At 43.0% G+C, this 20,618-nt stretch overlaps 1 protein-coding gene across 1 annotated transcript in view; it reads right to left on the bottom strand.

The window, feature by feature from the left end:
- Snrnp40 (small nuclear ribonucleoprotein U5 subunit 40) overlaps window positions 1–20,618 on the bottom strand; it is a 36,909-nt gene that overhangs the window by 6,622 nt on the left and 9,669 nt on the right. The window contains exons 5-7 of the mRNA XM_059255890.1: window positions 9,890–10,012; window positions 4,985–5,105; window positions 1,096–1,178 (exon numbers count right to left, since the gene is read on the bottom strand). Coding sequence (XP_059111873.1) covers window positions 1,096–1,178; window positions 4,985–5,105; window positions 9,890–10,012 — 327 coding nt within the window. The remainder of the gene's footprint in view (window positions 1–1,095; window positions 1,179–4,984; window positions 5,106–9,889; window positions 10,013–20,618) is intronic.

Genomic DNA, 20,618 nt, shown 5'->3' with positions numbered 1-20,618 from the left:
ATAATTTTACTTACTTTTCTTTAAATAGTTTTCTTATTATTTTCTTATTATTTTATGTGTATTATTTTAGGTGTTTGGTCTGCAGGTATGCCTGATGTGTGCCTGATGACTGAGGAAGCCAGAAGAGGGCGTCCTACCCCTGGGACTGGAGTTACAGACAACTGTGAGCTGCCAGGCAGGTTGGGAATCAAACCCTGGTCTCTGCAGGAGCAGTCAGTGCTCTTAACTGCTGAGCCATCTCTCCAGCCTGCTTTGTAATTTTATACCACACGACAACTAGATGCAGAAATGCTTAACCTACAGTTATGAAGAACAAACCCGGCAACGAAAATTGTTCTGTCTTTAAACAAAGGCTCCCTTTGCTCCACTTATCTTGATTCTCATTAAAACATTTACAAATTTTATCTTTTTGTTTTTTTTATTCTTCTTTGCTTTATCGTGACGGGGGGGGGGGGGGGGGGGGGGGGGGGGGGGGGGAAATCCAAACCCAACAAAAATCAGATTTGATTTATAAGGTAAAACAATCTCAGTGAACTCTCAAAAGAAAATCATTAATCTCTCTTAAGAAACTCAATGACAGAAAAAGTGGCTTCCAAAGGAGCTGACTGGACACTTGAGGGTTTGAGAAAACTCTCTTGAACTCAGGCCATTGTGATGACAAGGGATCGGGTATGGACCCAGGCTAACAGCTGTCATCTGGGTGACAGCAATGGGAGTCCGGGGTGGCCCAGAGACACTGACTCAAGGCCCTGTTAGGGAGGCAGGCACTGAAGTCATAAGTCCATAAATGAGGCTGGGCCCAGTGCTATCTACCCACGTGGCTGCCTTCCCCACCATTCTGCACTGGTGCTACCTCTGTCATGTGGGGGCATGCTCCCGCAATCTGAGCACACGGGAGGCTGAGGTGGGAGAGAGGGCAGCTCCGACGACGATGGTTACCAGACTTCACTCCTCCTCAGTGAGTCAACACCTCTTTATCCTAAGCATCACTATAAATGATTCTTCAGATCAAATAAACCACGTGTGTGTGTGTGTGTGTGTGTGTGTGTGTGTGTGTGTGTGTGTAAAACCAACCCCATGGCAGGTACCACTCACCTTCTCAAAGTTGTGCACATTTCCTTGAAATATCTTCACGCATCTCTCTTTGGGAGCAAAGGGCCGGACATCCCAGACACGCACTACAAAGCAAATCCACATCAGTCAAGCAACAAACACAACTGTGGCCAGCAGCTTCCATGTCAGTAACAAATACTGTCTCCTGGGTGAGGAGGTCCAAACAACACAATACTAATTGCTAAGGCTCCTTTTCTTTCCTTTTTTGAGACAGTGTTTCTCTGTGTAGCTTTGGAGCCTTTCCTGGAACTCACTCTGTAGCCCAGGCTGGCCTTGAACTCAGAGAGATCCACCTGCCTCTGTCTCCTGAGTGCTGGGATTAAAGGCGTGCACCACCACCTCCTGGTTTCTTTTCTTTTTTCTTTTTTTGAGACAGGATTTCTCTGTGTAACAACTCTCCCTGGCCTGGAACTCTCTATGTAGATCAATAAGGCTAGCCTTGAACTCAAGTGAGCCCCCTGCCTCTGCTTCCCAAGTGCTGGGATTAAAAGTGTGAACCACCATGTTCAGCTTCTACCTTATTTTTAGAAACAGGGTTCACTGAGCTGATTGGCTAGACTAGCTGGCCAGTGAGCTCCATGGATGCCCTTGTAGCCCAGTGTGGGGTGGTGGTTGGGTTACAGATGTCTGGGTTTTACCTAGGTGCCAGGGAACTGAATTCAGGTCCTCATGTTTGAACAACAGGCACTTTATTAGCTGAGTCATCACCCCACCTCCATATGACAATCTAAATGCCACTGACTGGTGTGAAGACACATCTGTAAAGACTCAGCTTTCCTTTAACTTGATGGGTGCTTTGACAGTCTCAACTTGAATAAGGTCAACTACAGCAAAAAACCACTGCAATGAGAATTAGGACACATGCACACTATCTTGATAATATCCACATGAACACTGTCCCCCAACCCCAGGACACAGGAATACTATCTCCATCCTTAGGTGCTGGGGATTTATTTAATCCAGGGTCTCACATAACATGCCAGGTGAGTGTTCTATCATACATTCTCACCTCAGAAACCACAAACTCTAAATCTAATTTTGTATCTTATAGAGATACATGGGTAATGCCAGGTAAAGTGAGAACACTTCTTGGCTTCCTGCTCTGTAAAATTAAGGAAAAGAATAACAACAACAACAAAAAAAATCAGATTTTTTTTTTTTTTTTTTTTGGATACAGTCTTGTGTAGCCCAGGCTAACTTAGAATATGTAGCTGAGGTAAACATTCTAGATAGGGTTTCTCTGTGTAGCTCTGGCTGTCCTGAACTTGCTCTGTACACCAGACTGGCCTCAAACTAGGAGATCTGCCTGCCTCTCTCTCCTGAGTCTATCTTTTCCTTTTGTTTTTGTTTTTCTTTTTTGAGACAGAGTTTCTCTGTGTAGTAGTCCTGGCTATCCTGGAACTGACTTTGTAGACCAGACCACAGAGATCCACCTGAGGTTAACTTTGAGCTTTTTAAAAAATAAGCCTATTTCAAAGATAACCATAACAATTTTTCTTCTTTCTTTCTTTTTTCTTGTGTTTGTTTTGTTTTTTTTCTGAGACAGGGTTTTTCTGTGTAGTTTTGGTACCTGTCCTGGATCTCACTCTGTAGACCAGGCTGGTCTTGAACTCACAGAGATCCACCTGGCTCTACCTCCCGAGTTCTAGGATTAAAGGCGTGCGCCACCACTGCCCAATTCTTATTATGTTAATAATTATTTAGGGAACCTTCATTCCTTACTGTCCAAACACCTCGTCAATGGTTAAGTCCACTGAGATGAGGACACACATATACTCACTCATCCACTGTAAACAGCAGCTAGAGCCATTATACAGCAAGGTCAGCTACACAGGAAAGTTTGCTACTGATGTGAGAATACAATGAGGAAGTGAAGATACGTATCCATTCAATAAACATTTATTGAGTACCCGTTACATGCCAAGCACCTATTTTGTCACAAAATGTCAACCAGTGTGTTTTAGTTCCTACAAACCTATAGCATTCCCAATGGCCTTCCCAAACTCACTACTGTCCATTTTACCATAGTAAACCCACACTCCTACTCTGTAACTCAAGAACAAACAAAGAGAAAGCGTGAGAATGTGCTTGTAAATCCAGAATGCTGAGGTGTTTTCCTGAGGACTTTGTCTCAGATCAATGCTACTGAGAGGGCAGACAATCGCCAGAGAAGAGTACCCAGAAATGCCTCAATGGACACCAAATGGTCATCCTTCTCACTCAGCTGCTCAGCCGAGGTTTCTTGTAGTCTGTTTGGAGTTACAGCATACCAGAGCTGAAAGGTGTGGTGTGATATTTTGATTGCATTCTAACACTCCCGAGACTACCAATAAAGTTTGCTTTGAATCAGAGGGTGCAGTTAGCTACCAGTTGACCAAAATTAACCATAGAGGTTTTGGAGGAGTGAGGACAGACAGACAAAAGAAAGTAGTAGGGCAGGGGTTAGAGAGAGTCTCTGCCTTTTTGGACTGAGGAATGAGAGAGAGCAGGTCATTGGCCGATTCTCTGATCATTCAGGTTCCTACTCTGATATCTGACTCTCAAGTTTTTACTGATACAGAATAATCGGATAAATGCTTCATTTAGTGCCCCACATGGGGTGCCACGTGTATCAAGTGTTTCTGTCCAGCCAGCAGCTCCCAAATCATGACACAGAGACTTATTATTAATTATGAAGGCTCAGCTGATAGGTTAGGCTTGTTTCTAACTAGCTCTTACAACATTTTTTTTTGTTTTTGTTTTTCAAGACAGGGTTTCTCTGTGTAGTTTTGGTGCCTGTCCTGGATCTCGCTCTGTAGACCAGGCTGGCCTTGAACTCACAGAGATCGGCCTGGCTCTGCCTTCCAGGTGCTGGGATTAAAGGCATGTGCCACCACTGCCAGGCCTAGCTCTTATAACTTAAATTAACCCATTTCTATTAATCTATGTGCTGCCCCAAGCTTGTGGCTTGTTTACCTCATCTATGTATTGTCCATCCTGGTTTCCTGCTTCCTCCATCTTTCCTGGCGTCTCCACCCTTCTTCCCAGCGTTCTCTCTGCCCTGAATATCCTGCCTAGATACTGGTCATTTAGCTTTTTATTAAACCAATCACAGTGACACTTTTTCACAATGTACAAAAAGATTATTCCACAACAGAAAGGCAAAATCCAGCCCTCTATGATTTTTCCTACATAGAAATGCCTGAATTAAATAAATAAATAAATAAATAAATAAATAAAAGTGTAAACCTCAAAACAAACAAACAAACAAAAACAAAAAACCTGAATTACAGAGAGGAGAAATGCTGTGTGTAAAACTGTTTGAACTACACAGGAGCTTTATAACTACAGTCCTGGACTTTAGATCATCTCACCTAAACAGTCTCCTAGCTGACAGGTGAAATGTCAGCCTCCCTTTTTCCTGGACTTCCATTCCTCCTGCCTCTGTCTCCCAAGTGCTGGGATTAAAGATGTGCGCCACCACTGCCCGGCTGACTCTCCTTTTAGCATGAGTCCAGGAGCAAACTCAAGTAATCTAGTCTGAATGCAGGCAGCTTAACTAGCTGAGCCCTGTCACTGCTTCCCCAGTACACATTATTTAATATTAACCCCGCCCGCCCGCCCGCCCGCCCGCCGGCCGGCCCCCACCGGGCGGTGGTGGCGCACGCCTTTAATCCCAGCACTCGGGACGCAGAGCCAGGCGGATCTCTGTGAGTTCGAGGCCAGCCTGGGCTACCAAGTGAGTTCCAGGAAAGGCGCAAAGCTACACAGAGAAACCCTGTCTTGAAAAACCAAAAAAAAAAAAAAAAAAAAAAAAAACAAAACAGAAAAACCCGCCCCCTTCAGGGTCAACAGACACTAGCCCCAGAACAGCTTTGTTCTCCGAAGTTACCTGTATTGTCCATTGCATTGGACAAGAGATAAGATCCCTCAGAGCTTAAACTCAAGCCAGTTACGGAATCTGCATGGCCTCTCATGGTGTAGGTTAATTTGTTTTGACGCAGGTCCCAAACCTGTAAAAACACAAAATTGCACTCAGGATTCAAACTGAAAAATAGCAAAGAAAGGCCAGGTATGGTAGTGTACATCTTTAAGCCCAGCATTCAGAGGCAGGAGGATCTCAGTGATTTTGAGATCAAAATCGCTTGGTCTACATAGTGAGTTCGGGACAGCCAGGACTATATAGACACTATCTAAAAAAAAAAAAAAAAAGCAGAGAAGTCAGGGCATGGTAGCTCATGACTTTAATCCCAGCACTCTGGAGGCAGAAGCAGGCAGATCTCTGTGAGTTCAAGGCCAGTCTGGTCTACAGAGACAGTTCCAGCACAAACAGGGCCACACAGAGAGACCTTGTCTTAAATAACAAACAAATAAACCAAACAAACCAGAGTCTGGAGAAATGACTCAGAGGTTGAGTATTTGCTGTTCTTGTTTAGGAACTGGGTTTGGTTTCCAGCATTCACATGGCGGTTCATAACTACCTGTAATTTTAGTAGTTGCAGGGGAATCCCTCTTCTGACCTCCTCCAGCACCTGGCACACATGTGGTGCACATATATGTGCACATGCAGGCAAAATACTCAAACACATCAAATAAAGTCTAAAAATCTAAAAAAAAAAAAAAAAAAAAAAACCAACTATATAAACCAGATGCCAGGCTTAGTGGTGTACGTCTAATTACCGCACTCAGGAGGCAGATGAAGGATTCTGAATTTGAGGTAGCTTGAATAACATAGAGTTCCAACTAACTTAACTAAAAGACCATCTCAAAAAAATCATAAAAGCCAGGTGGTGGTGCATGCCTTTAATCCCAGTACTCGGGAGGCAGAGGCAGGCAGATCTCTATGAGTTGGAGGCCAGCCTGGTTTACAAAATGAGTTGAAGGACAGCCAGAACTACACAGAGAAACCCTGTCTCGGAAAGAAAGAAAAAAAAGCTAAGTGCACCCCTGAATTCTAGTACTTGGGAGGAGAAGCAGGAGGATCAGAAGTTCAATGATACCCTTAGCTATATAGTGCATTTGAGGCCAGAGGTCTCAAAACAAAACTAAAAAACCTCCTACAAATAAAAGTAGACAAAGCTAGGCATAGTGATGCATGTGGGAACATCACTAGAGACAGAGGCAGGATTGCTGCAAGCTTCATGCCAACCAGGGACACAATCAGGAAACTGAGTCACACAAAACAAAATGAAAACAAAGCCCAAAATTATATAAAGTAAACATGAAATTGGAAAAGTTAAGATTTTTCATCTTATGTTATAATATGTATATAGGAACAATATGTATGTATGTATGATAGATGTATGTATATGTGTATATATACATTTAGAAAAAAGGAAATGAAAAGCATATTTATGCAAAGAGCCCTTTGAGCCTCCTCCGGAAGACAGACACAAAAATACCTATCTAGGAGTTCTGCCCTTTGTTCATTGCTTTGTTCAAGTCCGGGGTTTCGTGCCCTACCACTGATTACATCTCCAGGCCCAACAGTATCTGCACGTCTTCTGTCTGTCTGTCTGTCTGTCTGTCTTTTATATTCTTTGTAGTGCTAGAGATTGAACGTAGGGCCTCAAGCACACTAGGCAAGTGCTCTCCCCTTCTGAAAGATTACAAATAAGAAAGTTTTGCATATGCCTGGTATATGGCAGGCTCTAAATATTACTGAGCAGTTCCTAAAAATAACTCTAAAGGCAAAATACAAAAATATTTACATAACAGACGATTAAGCAAATATGTAAAAATAAACGTTAACAGAAACAGAAATAGCCTGGATGTCACAGGAAAAAGATTAGCAATTTTGTGAAGGTCATTGGTATTATAAAAAACTTCATTTAATACTGCCACATACGTTTTTCTAAATAAATAAAATATCTGACATCCCCTAAAGCACAGCACTTTCTTTTATTCAGAAAGATGTGTGTAGGTTAAGAGAACTTCCTGCTCCAGAGTATCCGATGCATAGTACCCTGGGTCATTTTCCAGGACCCACATTGAGTGGCTAACAACTAAGGTTAACTTAGCTCCAAGGGATCAGACACCCTATTCTGTCTCCTAAAGGATGTATACACACACACACACACACACACACACACACACACACACACACACACACTTTAAAAAAACTCACTTTGAACTCACTTTGAATGTTTAGATACATGCCTACAATGCCAGCATTCAGAAGGTTAAGATGGGAGGAGAACCTACCTCCCAAATAAACAGAACAAGTCAGGTGTGGTACTACACACCTTTAATCTCAGTATTAGGAGGCAGAGGCAGAGGAATACCTGTGAGTTCAAGGTCAGCCAGAGCTACAGATCTACTGTCTCAAACAAAACAAGTGAACGCCAAACCAAGACTTAGTTTAGAAAGATGAAGGCTGCAGGGCTATGAGGATCAGGACACTTTCCAAAAACACAGGGAAGGATAGTTTCGAACACAGAGCTAAATCCAACCAGTATTCAATGGACTATATTTGTATGTCTGTCATATCTGAGATAAGTTCAAATTTCAGATTAAAACTGGTATATATCAACATACAATGGCTAGGATTTATTCTCTGCAGAGACCTGCCCTAAGAGAAGGTATAACACACTGTCTCTGAGAAGACAGAAACTACACAAGGACCAGGTAGACCTTTAGACTGTACTGCACTGTAACACACAGAAGGCCCAGCAGCAGCAGCATCCACACTGCATGTAGAAGACAAACACAGGCCTTCTTCGGCTTCTCTGCCCCCATGGTGAAGACAGGAGAATCAAATTCTCGTAGCTTAACTAAAAAGAAGCTAGTCCCCCAAAAGCTACACACTCACACACCCCAAGTACTCTGGAAAGGGACTACAGGACAAAGAGATCAATGGTTGACGGACGTCAGGGATGGGCTTGGCACAGAGCGCAACACTGTAAACTCCGAGGAGGCTGGAAGTTGTCTTACATTCTGGTTATTTACCAGATTTGTTCTGTTGTTTTTTGAGACAAGGTCTTACTATGTGGCCCAGGTTATCCTCAAGCTTGTGATCCTCCTGCCCCAGCCTTCGGATGCTAGGATTATAGAGATGACAGTTTTTGACAGCCATAGGAAATCTATGCAAAAATTTTTACAGGTACATACCAAAGTAGCATCTTTAATTCTTTCACCTTTCTTTATTTACTTAGAGAGCACACGCAAGCCTGTAAGTGGCTTGCACAGGGAGAGGTCAGAGGACAACTCAGGAGTCGGTTCTCTCCATCACATGGGCTCTAGGGACTGAGCAGGTGGTCAGGCTTGCTGTCGGGTGCCTTTACCCACTGAGCCATCTCCCTGGCTCCCAGCAGCATCTTAAAGAGTATACAAAGTACCGTGGCTTTAAGACATTTACTTTTGTGTGTCTAAGCAGTATCCAGTCATTCCTGCCAGTGGGCCCCACTTGTTCTGGAAAGCACTGTGCTAACTGTTAAAGCATGAAGCTGAAGATCTGGGTGGGGAATACACCCAGGGTGGAGAGCACAGTCAGACATGAACGAGATTTGCTTGGGTAAAGTGCACACAGCAAGAGCAGCATCTAGGAAAACTCACTGGGGAACAATGGCAGTGAAAGACTGCACACAGGGAAGGGGAGAAAAGGAGGCGGGATGGTCAAACCAGGAGCCAAAATAAACCCTCTTCTTGCTTTTGCCTGTTATTTTTATCAAGCAACAGGACACTATCTGTGACTGCTCTAGAGGCAGTGGGACCTGGAAGAATGGAGCCTGTAAATGAGGTAGACTTGGGGGGGCTGGAGAGTCGGTTCAGTGGTTAAGAGCACTTGCTATTCTTGCAAGGACCCAGGTTCAATTCCCAGCATCCACATGGAGGGAGGCTCACCACTTTCTCAGGCACCAAGCATGTACTAGTAGGCAGGCGCTGCTCTCATTGTTGACCTTAGCTGTTCACTCAAGGAAACTGGGGCTTACAGGAGCTGAAGAAGACGCGGCAATCATAAAAGTAGAAAATGGCTGGAATTTAAGACAATTTCCTTGGAAGCTTGAGTGACACTGCACCGCCGAATGGGTCGGTCCATGGCCCTTCCCAATGTCAAGTTCTCTTCTTGAAAAGCTTAGAAAACTTCCTTTCCAGTGTCAAAAAGAACTATACTGAGGGAGGAGAGTAGAGACTAATCAGAGACTAATCCCTGTCTCATTAGACCAGAGAGCTAAAAACGATTTTCAATGTCTTTTGTGGGGTGAGAAGGTTCAGTAGGTCAAGGTACCTGCTACCAAAGCTGACAGTCTGAGTTCAATTCCTGGGACTCACAGGACAGGTGAGAACTGACTGCAAACTGTTCTCCGACCTCCACACACAGAAATAAGTGTAATTAAAAACGAATAAACAAATATCTAGTCAGGGAATGAATACACTCTGTATTCTTTTTTTGAGAAAGGGTCTCTATGTAGCTCCAACTGTCCTGGAACTCACTCTGTAGACCAGGCTGGCCTTGAACTCAGAGATCTGCCTGCCTCTGCCTCCTGAGTGTTAGGATTAAAGGTTTGCACTACCAGGCCTGGTCATACTCTGATTTTTCACAGTTCCCCTCCACCCAAGGATTGCACACTTCATAATAACCACCTGGTCCTTGATGGCAATTATATGAGCCTATATACATTTACCTGTAACCTTTGATTTAGGGAGTTATTAGAGCAGGACAAAAGAAAGTAAGCTTCAGGTCATTATCTTCCTTTTAGTTGGCATTAAGTGCCAACCTCCTATAATCTCAAATTTTTAAAAAGATTAGCTTCTGATATATATTCATGAAAGGTAAATACGATATAAACAACCATACCTTAATATCATTGTCTATTCCACCAGAGATAATCTGATCGCTTGTGTCATTGAAGGTGACAGCTAACACCTGGTATGTGTTCTGAAATGTCTGGATAGCTGCTTTCTTCCGGATGTCCCAAAGCTGAAGCAGAAAACAGGCACCATCAGTAACATCATTCTCAGGAGCAATCACACAGCATGGCCCGATGCCCACCTTCAGATGAGCGGAAGCACTAGACCCTTGCTAATGCTCAGCAGTTCAGCTACTCCCCACCCAGAACCTTCCCACCCAAAATAGAAGTTTAAAGCAGTGAATTACTAAACAGCCAAGCTTGCCTACAAGGCCATGTGTGATAAGCTTTAAAATAAACAGGATGGAGGCTAGAGACATCTGGCTTAGTGACTAAGAGCATTGGCTGCTCTTCCAGAAGACCCAAGTTCAATTCCCAGCACCTACAGGGCAGTCAGTTCCAAAGGATCTGACTCCCTCTTCTGGCCTCCGTAGCACCAGGAAAGGAAGTAGTACACAGACAGACACGCAGACAACACACCTATACACATAAAATAAAAATAAATAAATCTTACACAACCAGGACCATGTAAAATGTACAAACGAACCACACACAAACAAGTGTCAGGGAAAGATAAGACCTAGAAGACACTTAAGACTGTAGTCTGATTATTCAGAAAAGAGGCAGGTCATATGTCACCTCAGTTTATACCCCATCCTCTGCACTCAAGCAGTCTGCCGTTCTAGGCTGACGCCTGACTTTGAAGGGCGTCTAGCTGGTGACTCCATCTTTCTTCTTCCCTTCAGTTTTCTCAGTCCCCAGATGTCCCACCTAACCTCTTCCTGCCTAGCTATTGGCCATTCAGCTCTTTATTAAACCAATCACAGTGACACATCTTCACTCAGTGTAAAGGAATATTCTGAAACTTCTCAGTTAGGGTTTCTATTGCTGTGATAATACCCTGTGACCAAAAGCAACTTGCAGAGGAAAGAGTTTATTTCAGTTTATACTTTCAGATAACAGCCTGTCACTAATTAGGGAAAGTCAGGACAGGATCCCAAGCAGGGCAGGAACCTGCAGGTAGGAGCTGATGCAAAAGCCATGAGGGGTGCTGCTTATTGGCTTGCTCAGCCTATTTTATTTTTGTTTTTTGAAAAATTTGTTTTTGTTTGTTTTGTTTTGAGACAGAGTTTTTCTGTTTAACAGTCCTGGCTGTCCTTAAACTCTATTTGTAGACCAGGCTGGCCTTGAACTCACAGAGACCCACCTGCCTCTGCCTCACAGTGCTGGGATTAAAGGTGTGTGCCACCACCACCCCGGCCAGTTTGTTTTTTTATAGCAGCTAGGACCAGCAGCCTAGGTGGTGGCACCATCCACAATGGGCAGGACTCTCCAATATCAACCATCAATTAAGAAAATACACCACAGATTTGCCTATAGCTGACCATACAAAGATATTTTCTCAATCAAGTCCCTTTTCCCAAATGACTCTAGTTTGTGTCAAGCTGATTAAAAAAAAAAAAAAAGACCAGCACAAAAACCCAACCCCCCCCAAAAAAAAACCCAAAAAGAACATGAAAAGCTCAACCCTATAATTCATAAAGGAAATTAAATAAAAACACTGTTATTCTGGGCATAGAGGTACACACTGCAGAGGCCCACAGGTATCTGTTTGGTTAGAGGCTAGCCTGGTTTACATAGTGACTTCAAGGACAGCCAGGGCTATACTGAGAACCTGTTTAAAAAAAGAAAATAAAAATAAAACAAAAAACCAAAAGAAAGCAACAAACAAAACTACCACAAACAACATTGTTACTCATTAGTATAATGATTTTATTTTATTTTTTTTGGGACAGGAACTCACATGTAACCCAGGCTACCTATAATCTCAGCATCCAGGAGGCTGAGGTAGGTGGATCACTGTCAACCTCAGGCTGGTCTGTACTACACAATAAGTCCCTGACTGGAAACCAATCAATCAACCAGCCAACCTCAACCAAAGCACCAGGCACAGAAGTACACAGCAGGATCATCTGAACTCGGGAGACCAGCCTGCAACACGGCAAGACTCAAGCCTCAGAACACACACCTGAAATCCCAGTACCCAGGAGGCCTAGACAGGAGGAACAAGAGTTCTGAGGTGAGGCCTGTCTGCACAGTAGGTCCGTGTCTCAAAAAATTAAACCAAAAAACCCAAGAGTTCCTTATCTCCCTGCTTCCCCCTCACAAGCACCATGATCACAGAAGTGTAGGACTACATTCATTCAGCTGCAAAAAAGGTTTTGCACACGTGTGTGTAGTGTGCACCCGTGATGCATGTCTGAGTGTGTGATACATAAACACTTATGAATCTGCTTGTGGAAGCCAAAGGCTGACATCAGGTGCCTCTCCACCTTACATACTGAGGTGGAGTCTCTAAACCCTGAGCTGGCCATTTCAGTTAGTCTCGCTAGCCAGCTTGTTCCATGGATTCCCTGTCTCTACCACCAGGGCACTAGAATTACAGTAGGCCACCAGGCCCACCATCTTTCTTACTTGGGTGGTAGGGATCTGAACTCTGGTCCCCATGCTTGCACAAAAAGCACTTTACCCCAGCCCTGGAAAGAGTGAGACTGTTGTACCATGTAGCTGTAATGTAAATGACACTGGTACTCTGTGCTGTGTTTGAGGAAAGTGGACTCCTGGAGTAGAGAGGCGTTTGTTGTCTCCTCCAAACCCCCGTTCTGGGTCAAGCTGGCTCTGTAGTGGGGAAACAGCAAGCAGCTCAGGGAATTGAAGCCCATGCCTTTGAGAACAGCTAGAAGGTAACCGATTCCAACAGAGTCACCGTTACCCCATTATACAAAGGGCCTGCAGTGGGAGTGGGAAGCCAGAGCTCAGTGGGGAGCTCCAGCAGAATACCAACTTGCCCGCTGACGTGTGCTGGGCGTTTGTGTGAACTCTGATTTGATAATGTTACATTTGTTTGCCTTCTCAAGCAGGCTGCTTAGGGTGTCTCTGCTGGCCATTATAAACTAATTTGAGGATGTTTTGCTATTTGTTATTTGTGTTACCTACTATTTGTTCTTCTACATTTGCTTGTTATGTACTTAATAAACCCATTCAAAACCAAAGGGGTATAGCCACCACAGATCATTTTTCATACTGTACAGGAAAGTAGCCCAGGTTGACCTCAAATTTGAGACCCCCCCCCCCCCCCCCCCGAGATTGTAGCTGGTCTCATTTTATTTGTAGAGAATGTCCAGAGCAGGTAAGTGAGAGACACAGACAGGTCAGAAGTTGCCAGGGGCTGGAATACAGGAAGGAAACAAGAATGACTTGGTTGGGTTTCTGTGGGGACGATGAAATGTTCAGGTATCAAAGACACCTTAATTTTGAATTATTTCATTTCTTTTAAGTGCTAGAGAGTGAACCAAAGACCCTGCGCATGCCATTCAAGGACTCTACACTGAGTTCCAGCCCCAGTCTAGCTTTTTAAGATTTCAGTGATGAATTTACATTTTTTTTTTTTTTTTGGTTTTTCGAGACAGGGTTTCTCTGTGTAGCTTTGTACCTCTCCTGGAACTCACTTGGTAGCCCAGGCTGGCCTCACAGAGATCCGCCTGGCTCTGCCTCCCGAGTGCTGGGATTAAAGGCGTGCGCCACCATTGCCCGGCATGAATTTACATTTTATCTCAAGTAGAAAAATCTAAAGGAAAGAGAAACCTGAGAAAAGAGTGCTTTCCTTTCCCTTTTTAAAAACAAAACAAAACAAAAAACCAGACACTTAGCTGTATAATCCTCCAGAACGAATATAAACTTCTTAGTTTGGAAGTCAAGGCCTTGATAATCCAGCTCACATACATGATGAACCTTTGTCTCAACAGACAATCTTTATACAGATCAAAATAATCTTTGTCCCTTATTTTTCCCCCTCTTTTTTTTCTTTTTGAGGCAGAGATTCACTATGTAGCCCAGACTAGTCTGAAACTCACCATTTTCTTGCCTCAGCCTCCTGTGTACTGGGATTATAGGTGTGTGCCCCAACGCCTGGCGCCAATCTGTCTTTAACCTAAAAGGTACGGTAACCACTTAAAGTTTGATTAAAATAATTTAAAAATCTTGAAATAATCACAAACTTCCTGAAAAGTTGGAAGAGAATTTTTTCTTTGTTCCCTGAAATCATTTAGAGTGAGTTGCTGACTAGTGTCTCATCTCCCAACACCTCCTAATGCGTGTCCCACATAAATGTCAACCACTGAACCTCAGTGTGCCACCAACAGGAAGAAACCAAGAAACATGCTTACCCCATGCTCAAATGCCATTCACACTTAACCATTACCCACCTACCCTTTTAAAAAGACACCAAGATTCCATTTGGAATTCTGTGTTAAATCTGTCATGTCTTTTCAGCTTCTCTCAGATTTTCCTTGCACTTTGGGACCCTGTCACTTGTAAAGACCACAGGAATTTTCCTCTTTGCACTTGGATTTGTCTGATATTGCTTTGGTGACAGTGAAGATTTATCTTTGGTAGGAATATCAAAGAAATAGTAACACATCTATGTCAAGTACTAGCGAACAGCTCACAATTCTGCCTCATTACTAATAACATTCAATTACATCATTTGCCTAGAAATTTTTGTATAAGATTTTCTAGGCTCATCTTAAAGTACTTTCCTTGACGAGGCCTAATATAAGAGCCTTGGCTTTGTTCATTGGCAAATGGTATTAAAAGACCAAGATATAACTTAAAAAAAAGTCAGGCATGGTAGCACATGCCTTTAATCCCAGCACTCAGGAGGCAGAGGTAGGTGGATCTCTGAGTTCCAGGCCAGCCTGGTGTATAGAGTGAGTTCCAGAATAGCCAGGGATATACAGAAAGATCCTATCTCGAAAAACAAAAAACAAAGACCAAGACATGAAGCTGGGATGTAGCTCAGAGGTGAGCACTTCTCTAGTACACTTGAGACCCTGAGTGATTCTCAGTGGATCAAGTAGAGTCTTATTGCTTCTAAGCCTTCTCAGTATAAAGCTAGGCAATGTGTGTATACTTCAGAACATATGCCTGTACACACACAGACCCCTCCCTCTTTTGTTTTTTGAAACAATGTCTGATGTATCCTAGGCTGGCCTCAAATTAGCCAAGTAGCGGATGATGACTTTAAAATTCTGACCCTCCATGGGCTGGAGAAATGGCTCAGAGGTTAAAAGCACTGGCTGTTCTTCCAGAGGTCTTGAGTTCAAGTCCCAGCAACCACATGGTGGCTCACAACCATCTATAATGAGATCTGGTGCTCTCTTCTGAGCTGCAGGCATACATAATAAAATAAATAAATCTTAAAAATAAATAATGGGGGGCTGGAGAGATGGCTCAGAGGTGAAGAGCACTGGCTGCTCTTCCAGAGGTCCTGAGTTCAATTCCCAGCAACCACATGGTGGCTCACAACCATCTGTAATGAGTCCTGGTGCCCTCTTCTGGCCTGCAGGCGTACATGCAGACAGAACACTGTATACATAATAAATAAATAATTAAAAAAATAAATAAATAAATAAATAAATAAATAATGGGGTTGGGGATTTAGTTCAGTGGTAGAGCGCTTGCCTAGCAAGCACAAGGCCCTGGGTTCAGTCCTTAGCTCAAAAAAAAAAAAAAAAAAAAAAAATCTGACCCTCCTATGTTCCTCTCCCATGTGCTGGGATTACAGTATGCACCAGGCCTGATTAATGCTGTGCTGGAGATCAAATCCAGGGCTTTGTGCACAGCCGGCAAGATTCACACTGACCGCCACTACCCCTAGTCCAGTATCCACGCCCCCAACATATCAAGAGTTCATAGACTGAATCCCACTGGAGATTTGCCACTTACCCAAAATGTTTTTCCCGAAACAAGGACTCAGTTTAGATTATCAACTCATAAACTAAAAAATGAGAGCTCACACTGATTCTTCTTATTTGAACCAGCATCAGAAGACTCATTCAGTTTTCTCTCCTTTTTTGTGTGCTGAAAACTCCATTTCTTTCTTTTTTTTTTTTTTTAAAGATTTATTTATTTATTATGTATACAGTGTTCTGCCTGCATGCCAGAAGAGGGCGCCAGATCTCATTACAGATGGTTGTGAGCCACCATGTGGTTGCTGGGAATTGAACTCATGACCTGTGGAAGAACAGCCAGTGTTCTTAACTGCTGAGCCATCTCCCCAGCCCGAAAACTCCATTTCTTATGATACTAAATATTTTTACTTATTTATCAGGCTCCTTGAGTGTAACCAATTTCCCAAACTCTCTTCAACCCTTTACCTTTGTGGGTATCCCCCCCCCCCATTAAACTGTCACTCCCATTTTGGTTGGCCTTATGAAGGTCCTCTCCTCACCCACGCTGGTCTGACCTTCTTCCTTACTATATAGTGAGACCCTATCTTTAAGAACCCATTCCTGCCAGGCAGTGGTGGCGCACGCCTTCAATCCCAGCACTTGGAGGCAGAGGCAGGTGGATCTCTGTGAGTTCAAGGCCAGCCTGGTCTACAAAGCAAATTCCAGGAAAGGCGCAAAGCTACACAAAGAAACCCTATCTCAAAAAACAAAACAAAACAAAACAAAACAAAATTCAAACTGAAGAACTACATAGAGGCCTGGAGGGTTGGCTCAGTGGTTAAGAGCACTAGTTCTAGTTGCTCTTCCAGAGGACCCTGGTTCAATTCCCAACACCCACATGGAGACTCACCAAGTGCCTGCAACTTCAGTTCTAGGGTATCTGCATACATGTGCACATACTCAAATACATACATATAAATAAAAACATAAAATAAATCTGGGGAAAAAAAGACTATACGAAAAGCAGTCATCTTTAGGTGATATGACATATTGCCCATTTTACAAAATGCTATTTTGATGGGGCTGGGGAGGGGGCTCAGAAGTTAAGAGGATGCACTGCTCTTGTGGAGGACCTGGGTTTGAGTCCCAACATCCACACGGTGCTTTACAATTATTTGTAATGCTAGTTCCAGGAGATTCAATGCCTTCTTTTGATCTCTGTGGGTACAAGGCATGGACACAGCACATGCAGACATATACACAAGCGAAACATTTATACACATAAAATGAATCTATAACTACTGCTTTGAGCAATAAATTGTTCCTTTTACTAGAAAAAAGAAAAAGTTTAAAGGACCCAAAGAGAACCATGAGGACAAAGGGGGAAAGGCAAAATGAAAGAGAAAAGGAAAGAATACAAACAAGAACAAGTTCCTATCTATTGCACTCACTATAGCAGGCCCTTAACAACACTTGTTAATGGGGCTGAAGAGACAGCTCAGCTACTAAGAGTTCCTATTGCGCTTCCAGAGGACCCAAGTGGCTCACAACCACCTGTAACTCCAGCTCCAGGGGATCAGGCAGAGTCTTCTGGACAACTCATGCACTTATGCGTGCACGTGCATACACACACTCAAATAATAAATTTCACCCTTAAGATTCCAAATTCAGGCCAGGCAGTAGTGGTGCACACCTTTAATGCCAGCACTCAGGAGGCAGAATCAGGTGGATCTCTGTGAGTTCAAGGCCAGCCTGGTCTACAGAGCGAGATCCAGGACAGGCTCCAAAACTACACAGAGAAACCCTGTCTCAAAAAACAAAAAAACAAAACACAAAACAAAACAAAAGATTCCAAATTCAGTACAGCTAACCTAGGGTTCCAGGCTTGCAAACCACAAGTGATACAGCATAGAATATCATTCAGCACAGAACATGTCAAGATACATAATAAAATATATCAGAATCACCACCTTTATTATATTTTTAAAGGTTTATATATTTTATGTGTATGAATGATTTGCCTGCATGTGTGTCTATGCACCACATAGATGCAGTGCTCTTGAGAGGACATTAGATCCCCCCAAACCAAAGTTACATATGGTTATTAGTCACCACATGGGTGTTGGGAACCAAACCTGGGTCCTCTGCAAGAGCAACAAGTGCTCTTAACTGCTGAGCCATCTCTCTAGCCCCAATTTATTACTATAAGATTCCATTGAAAAAGTAGCAAGGTGAAAACTCAGTGGTAGAGTAAGTCCCTAGCACTTGTGAGGTCCTGGGTTCCAACCACCAGCACCAACAAAATAAATGAATAAATAACATGCAAGCAAGGGCCTGGTGATATAGGCTTTATGCTAGCTAGTTTTTATGTCAACTTTGACATAAGTTAGTCACTGGAGATGAGGGAGTCTTAATTGAGAAAATATCTCAGTAAGATCAGACCATAGGCAGGCTTGTAGGGAATTTTCTTAATTAGTGATTGATGGGGGAAGGCCCAGCCCATTGTGGGTGGGTGGTCCTGGGTTCTATAAGAAAGCAGGCTGAACAAGCTATGGGGAGCAAGCCAATAAGCAGCCCTCCATGGCCTCTGTATCAGTTCCTGCCCTCCAGGTTTCTGTCCTGTTTGAGTTCCTATCCTGGCTTCCTTCAGTGATGGACTACAATGTAGAAGTGTAAGCCAAATAAATTCTTTCCTCCAAAATTTGCTTTTGGTCATAGTGTTTCATTGCAATAATAGAAACCCTAAGACAGGCCTATAATCTCAACTATTCAGAAGGTAGTAGAAGAGGATTAAAAGTTCAAAGGTAGCCTGGGCTACAAAGGGAGTTCAGGGCCAACCTGGGCAACTTACTGAGATTCTGTCTTAAAATTAAAAACAATAACAAGATAAAAATTAGAGACTGGAGAGATTGCTCAGCAGTTAAGAGCTCTTTTCTTTTTCACTTTTAGATTTATTTATTTTATGTGTATGAGTGGTTTGTTTCCATGTCTGTATTTGTATCTGCCTGGTGGCAGCAGAGGTAAAGGGGGCCATCTGATGTTGTATAAACTGGACATACAGGACCCATAGGAAAATGACCACTGAATTTGCCAAAACGAGGTGAAATGGTCCTTCAGGTTCCTGTTTCACAGAGGAGACTGCCAGACATTCTACAGAACACAGAAAAAAGTGACTGAGAGACTAGGCCTATGGGTTAAAAATGGATGCCCCTCAACATTGCAGAGGAACTTTGAATGACTGTCCAGGCAACCAGCTATCTCTGTCATTTTAGATTTTTGGAAGTTGCTTACAATGCACTTCCTGTTGACTTAGGTAATATTATATCCTTCTGGGATCTTTGGTGTAGTTCAAGACTAGATAGTTACAATTTTCCTTGGTTATGATAAAAGACAAATTAGATATAAAGCCTTAGACTCACAAATATAGGATAGATATAATATTTTCTTTAAATATGCCAAATATAGACTAGATATGAAAACTGTTAATTCTTGCTTGATAACTGTTTTATTATATGTAATTTTACTATGTTAAAATTAAAACTTTCCTTTTTGATTAGACAGAAAAGGGGAAGTGCTGTGGGAGGTCTTTCTATATGCTGTGAATATGTGTTGCTCTGATTGGTTGATAAATAAAGCTGTTTGGCCAATGGTGAGGTAGAATAAGGTTAGGTGGGACATTCCAACTGGAGAGAGAAGAAGAGGAAAGGGGAGGTGGAAGAGGCGCTGAGAACCGCCACCCAGTAAGCTGCGAAGCCATGTGACAACTTATAGATAAATAGAAATGGGATAAGTTGTAAGAGCTAGCTAGCAAGAAGCTTCAGCCATAGGCCATCCAGATTGTAAATAATATAAGCCTCTGTGTGTTTACTAAGCAGCTTTGGAATGTGAATGGGAGAGATTTGTCCCGACTGCGGGCTGGGTGGGACACAGGAAAACTGACTATAACCTGATACCCCAGAACTGGAGTAACAAAAATCTGTGAGCCACCATGTGGGTGCTGGGAATCAAACCCTGGCACTTTACAAGAACAGCTAAGCCATCTCTCCAGCCCCACACTTACTGTTCTTATGGGGAACTAGAAATGTATGTTGCACATGTACAGACATGCAGACAAAACAATCGCACATATAAAATAAGTTAAAAACAAAAGCAAGCAGCCAGGGCATGTGGCAACCAGAGAAGGGGGTAAAGTAGTATGCGTGTGTGCGTATTTGCATGTGTGAGTGTGTGTGTATGAACATAGTGTAAGGACATGTATGTGAAACTCATGCATCAGTTGATACTATGAAGCATAATGTCTTTGAGGTAACTTGATTGCTATTTTCCCCTTGTTTGTAGGCTGCATTTTATTTATTTATTTATTTATTTATTTATTTATTTATTTATTTATTTATTTTTTTGGTTTTTCGAGACAGGGTTTCTGTGTGTAGCTTTGCGCCTTTTCCTGGAACTCACTTGGTAGCCCAGGCTGGCCTCAAACTCACAGAGATCCACCTGGCTCTGCCTCCCGAGTGCTGGGATTAAAGGTGTGTGCCACCACCGCCCGGCTGCATTTTATTTTGTTAAATGAGCATGGATGAAATCATGGGCTCTGAAATCTCAGTGAAATAACAGTCTAAATATTCTGATGGCCATTCTGGACTCACTGAACCAGATTCTGATTACTTTTTACTTACTTGCTACTTACTTAGTTCTTTTTCTTGAGACAGAGGCTGGCTAGGCAGCTCAGGATGACCATTCTCCAAATTTAGCAACACTCTGGGTATTTTTATTGTTATTATCTACCTTCTTTTTTTTTGAGCAGGGTTTCTCTGTTTAACAGTCCTGGCTGTCCTGGAACTCACTCTGTAGACCAGGCTGGCCTTGAACTCACAGAGATCCGCCTGGCTCTGCCTCCTGAGTGCTGGGATTACAGGCGTGCACCACCACCGTCCGGCTTGTTACC

The sequence above is a fragment of the Peromyscus eremicus genome, chromosome 2, assembly GCF_949786415.1.
Source record: "Peromyscus eremicus chromosome 2, PerEre_H2_v1, whole genome shotgun sequence".
Taxonomy (NCBI): Eukaryota; Metazoa; Chordata; class Mammalia; order Rodentia; family Cricetidae; genus Peromyscus; species Peromyscus eremicus.
Note: the sequence above shows the minus strand (reverse complement) of the source record. Positions and strands in the feature narration are given on the sequence as shown.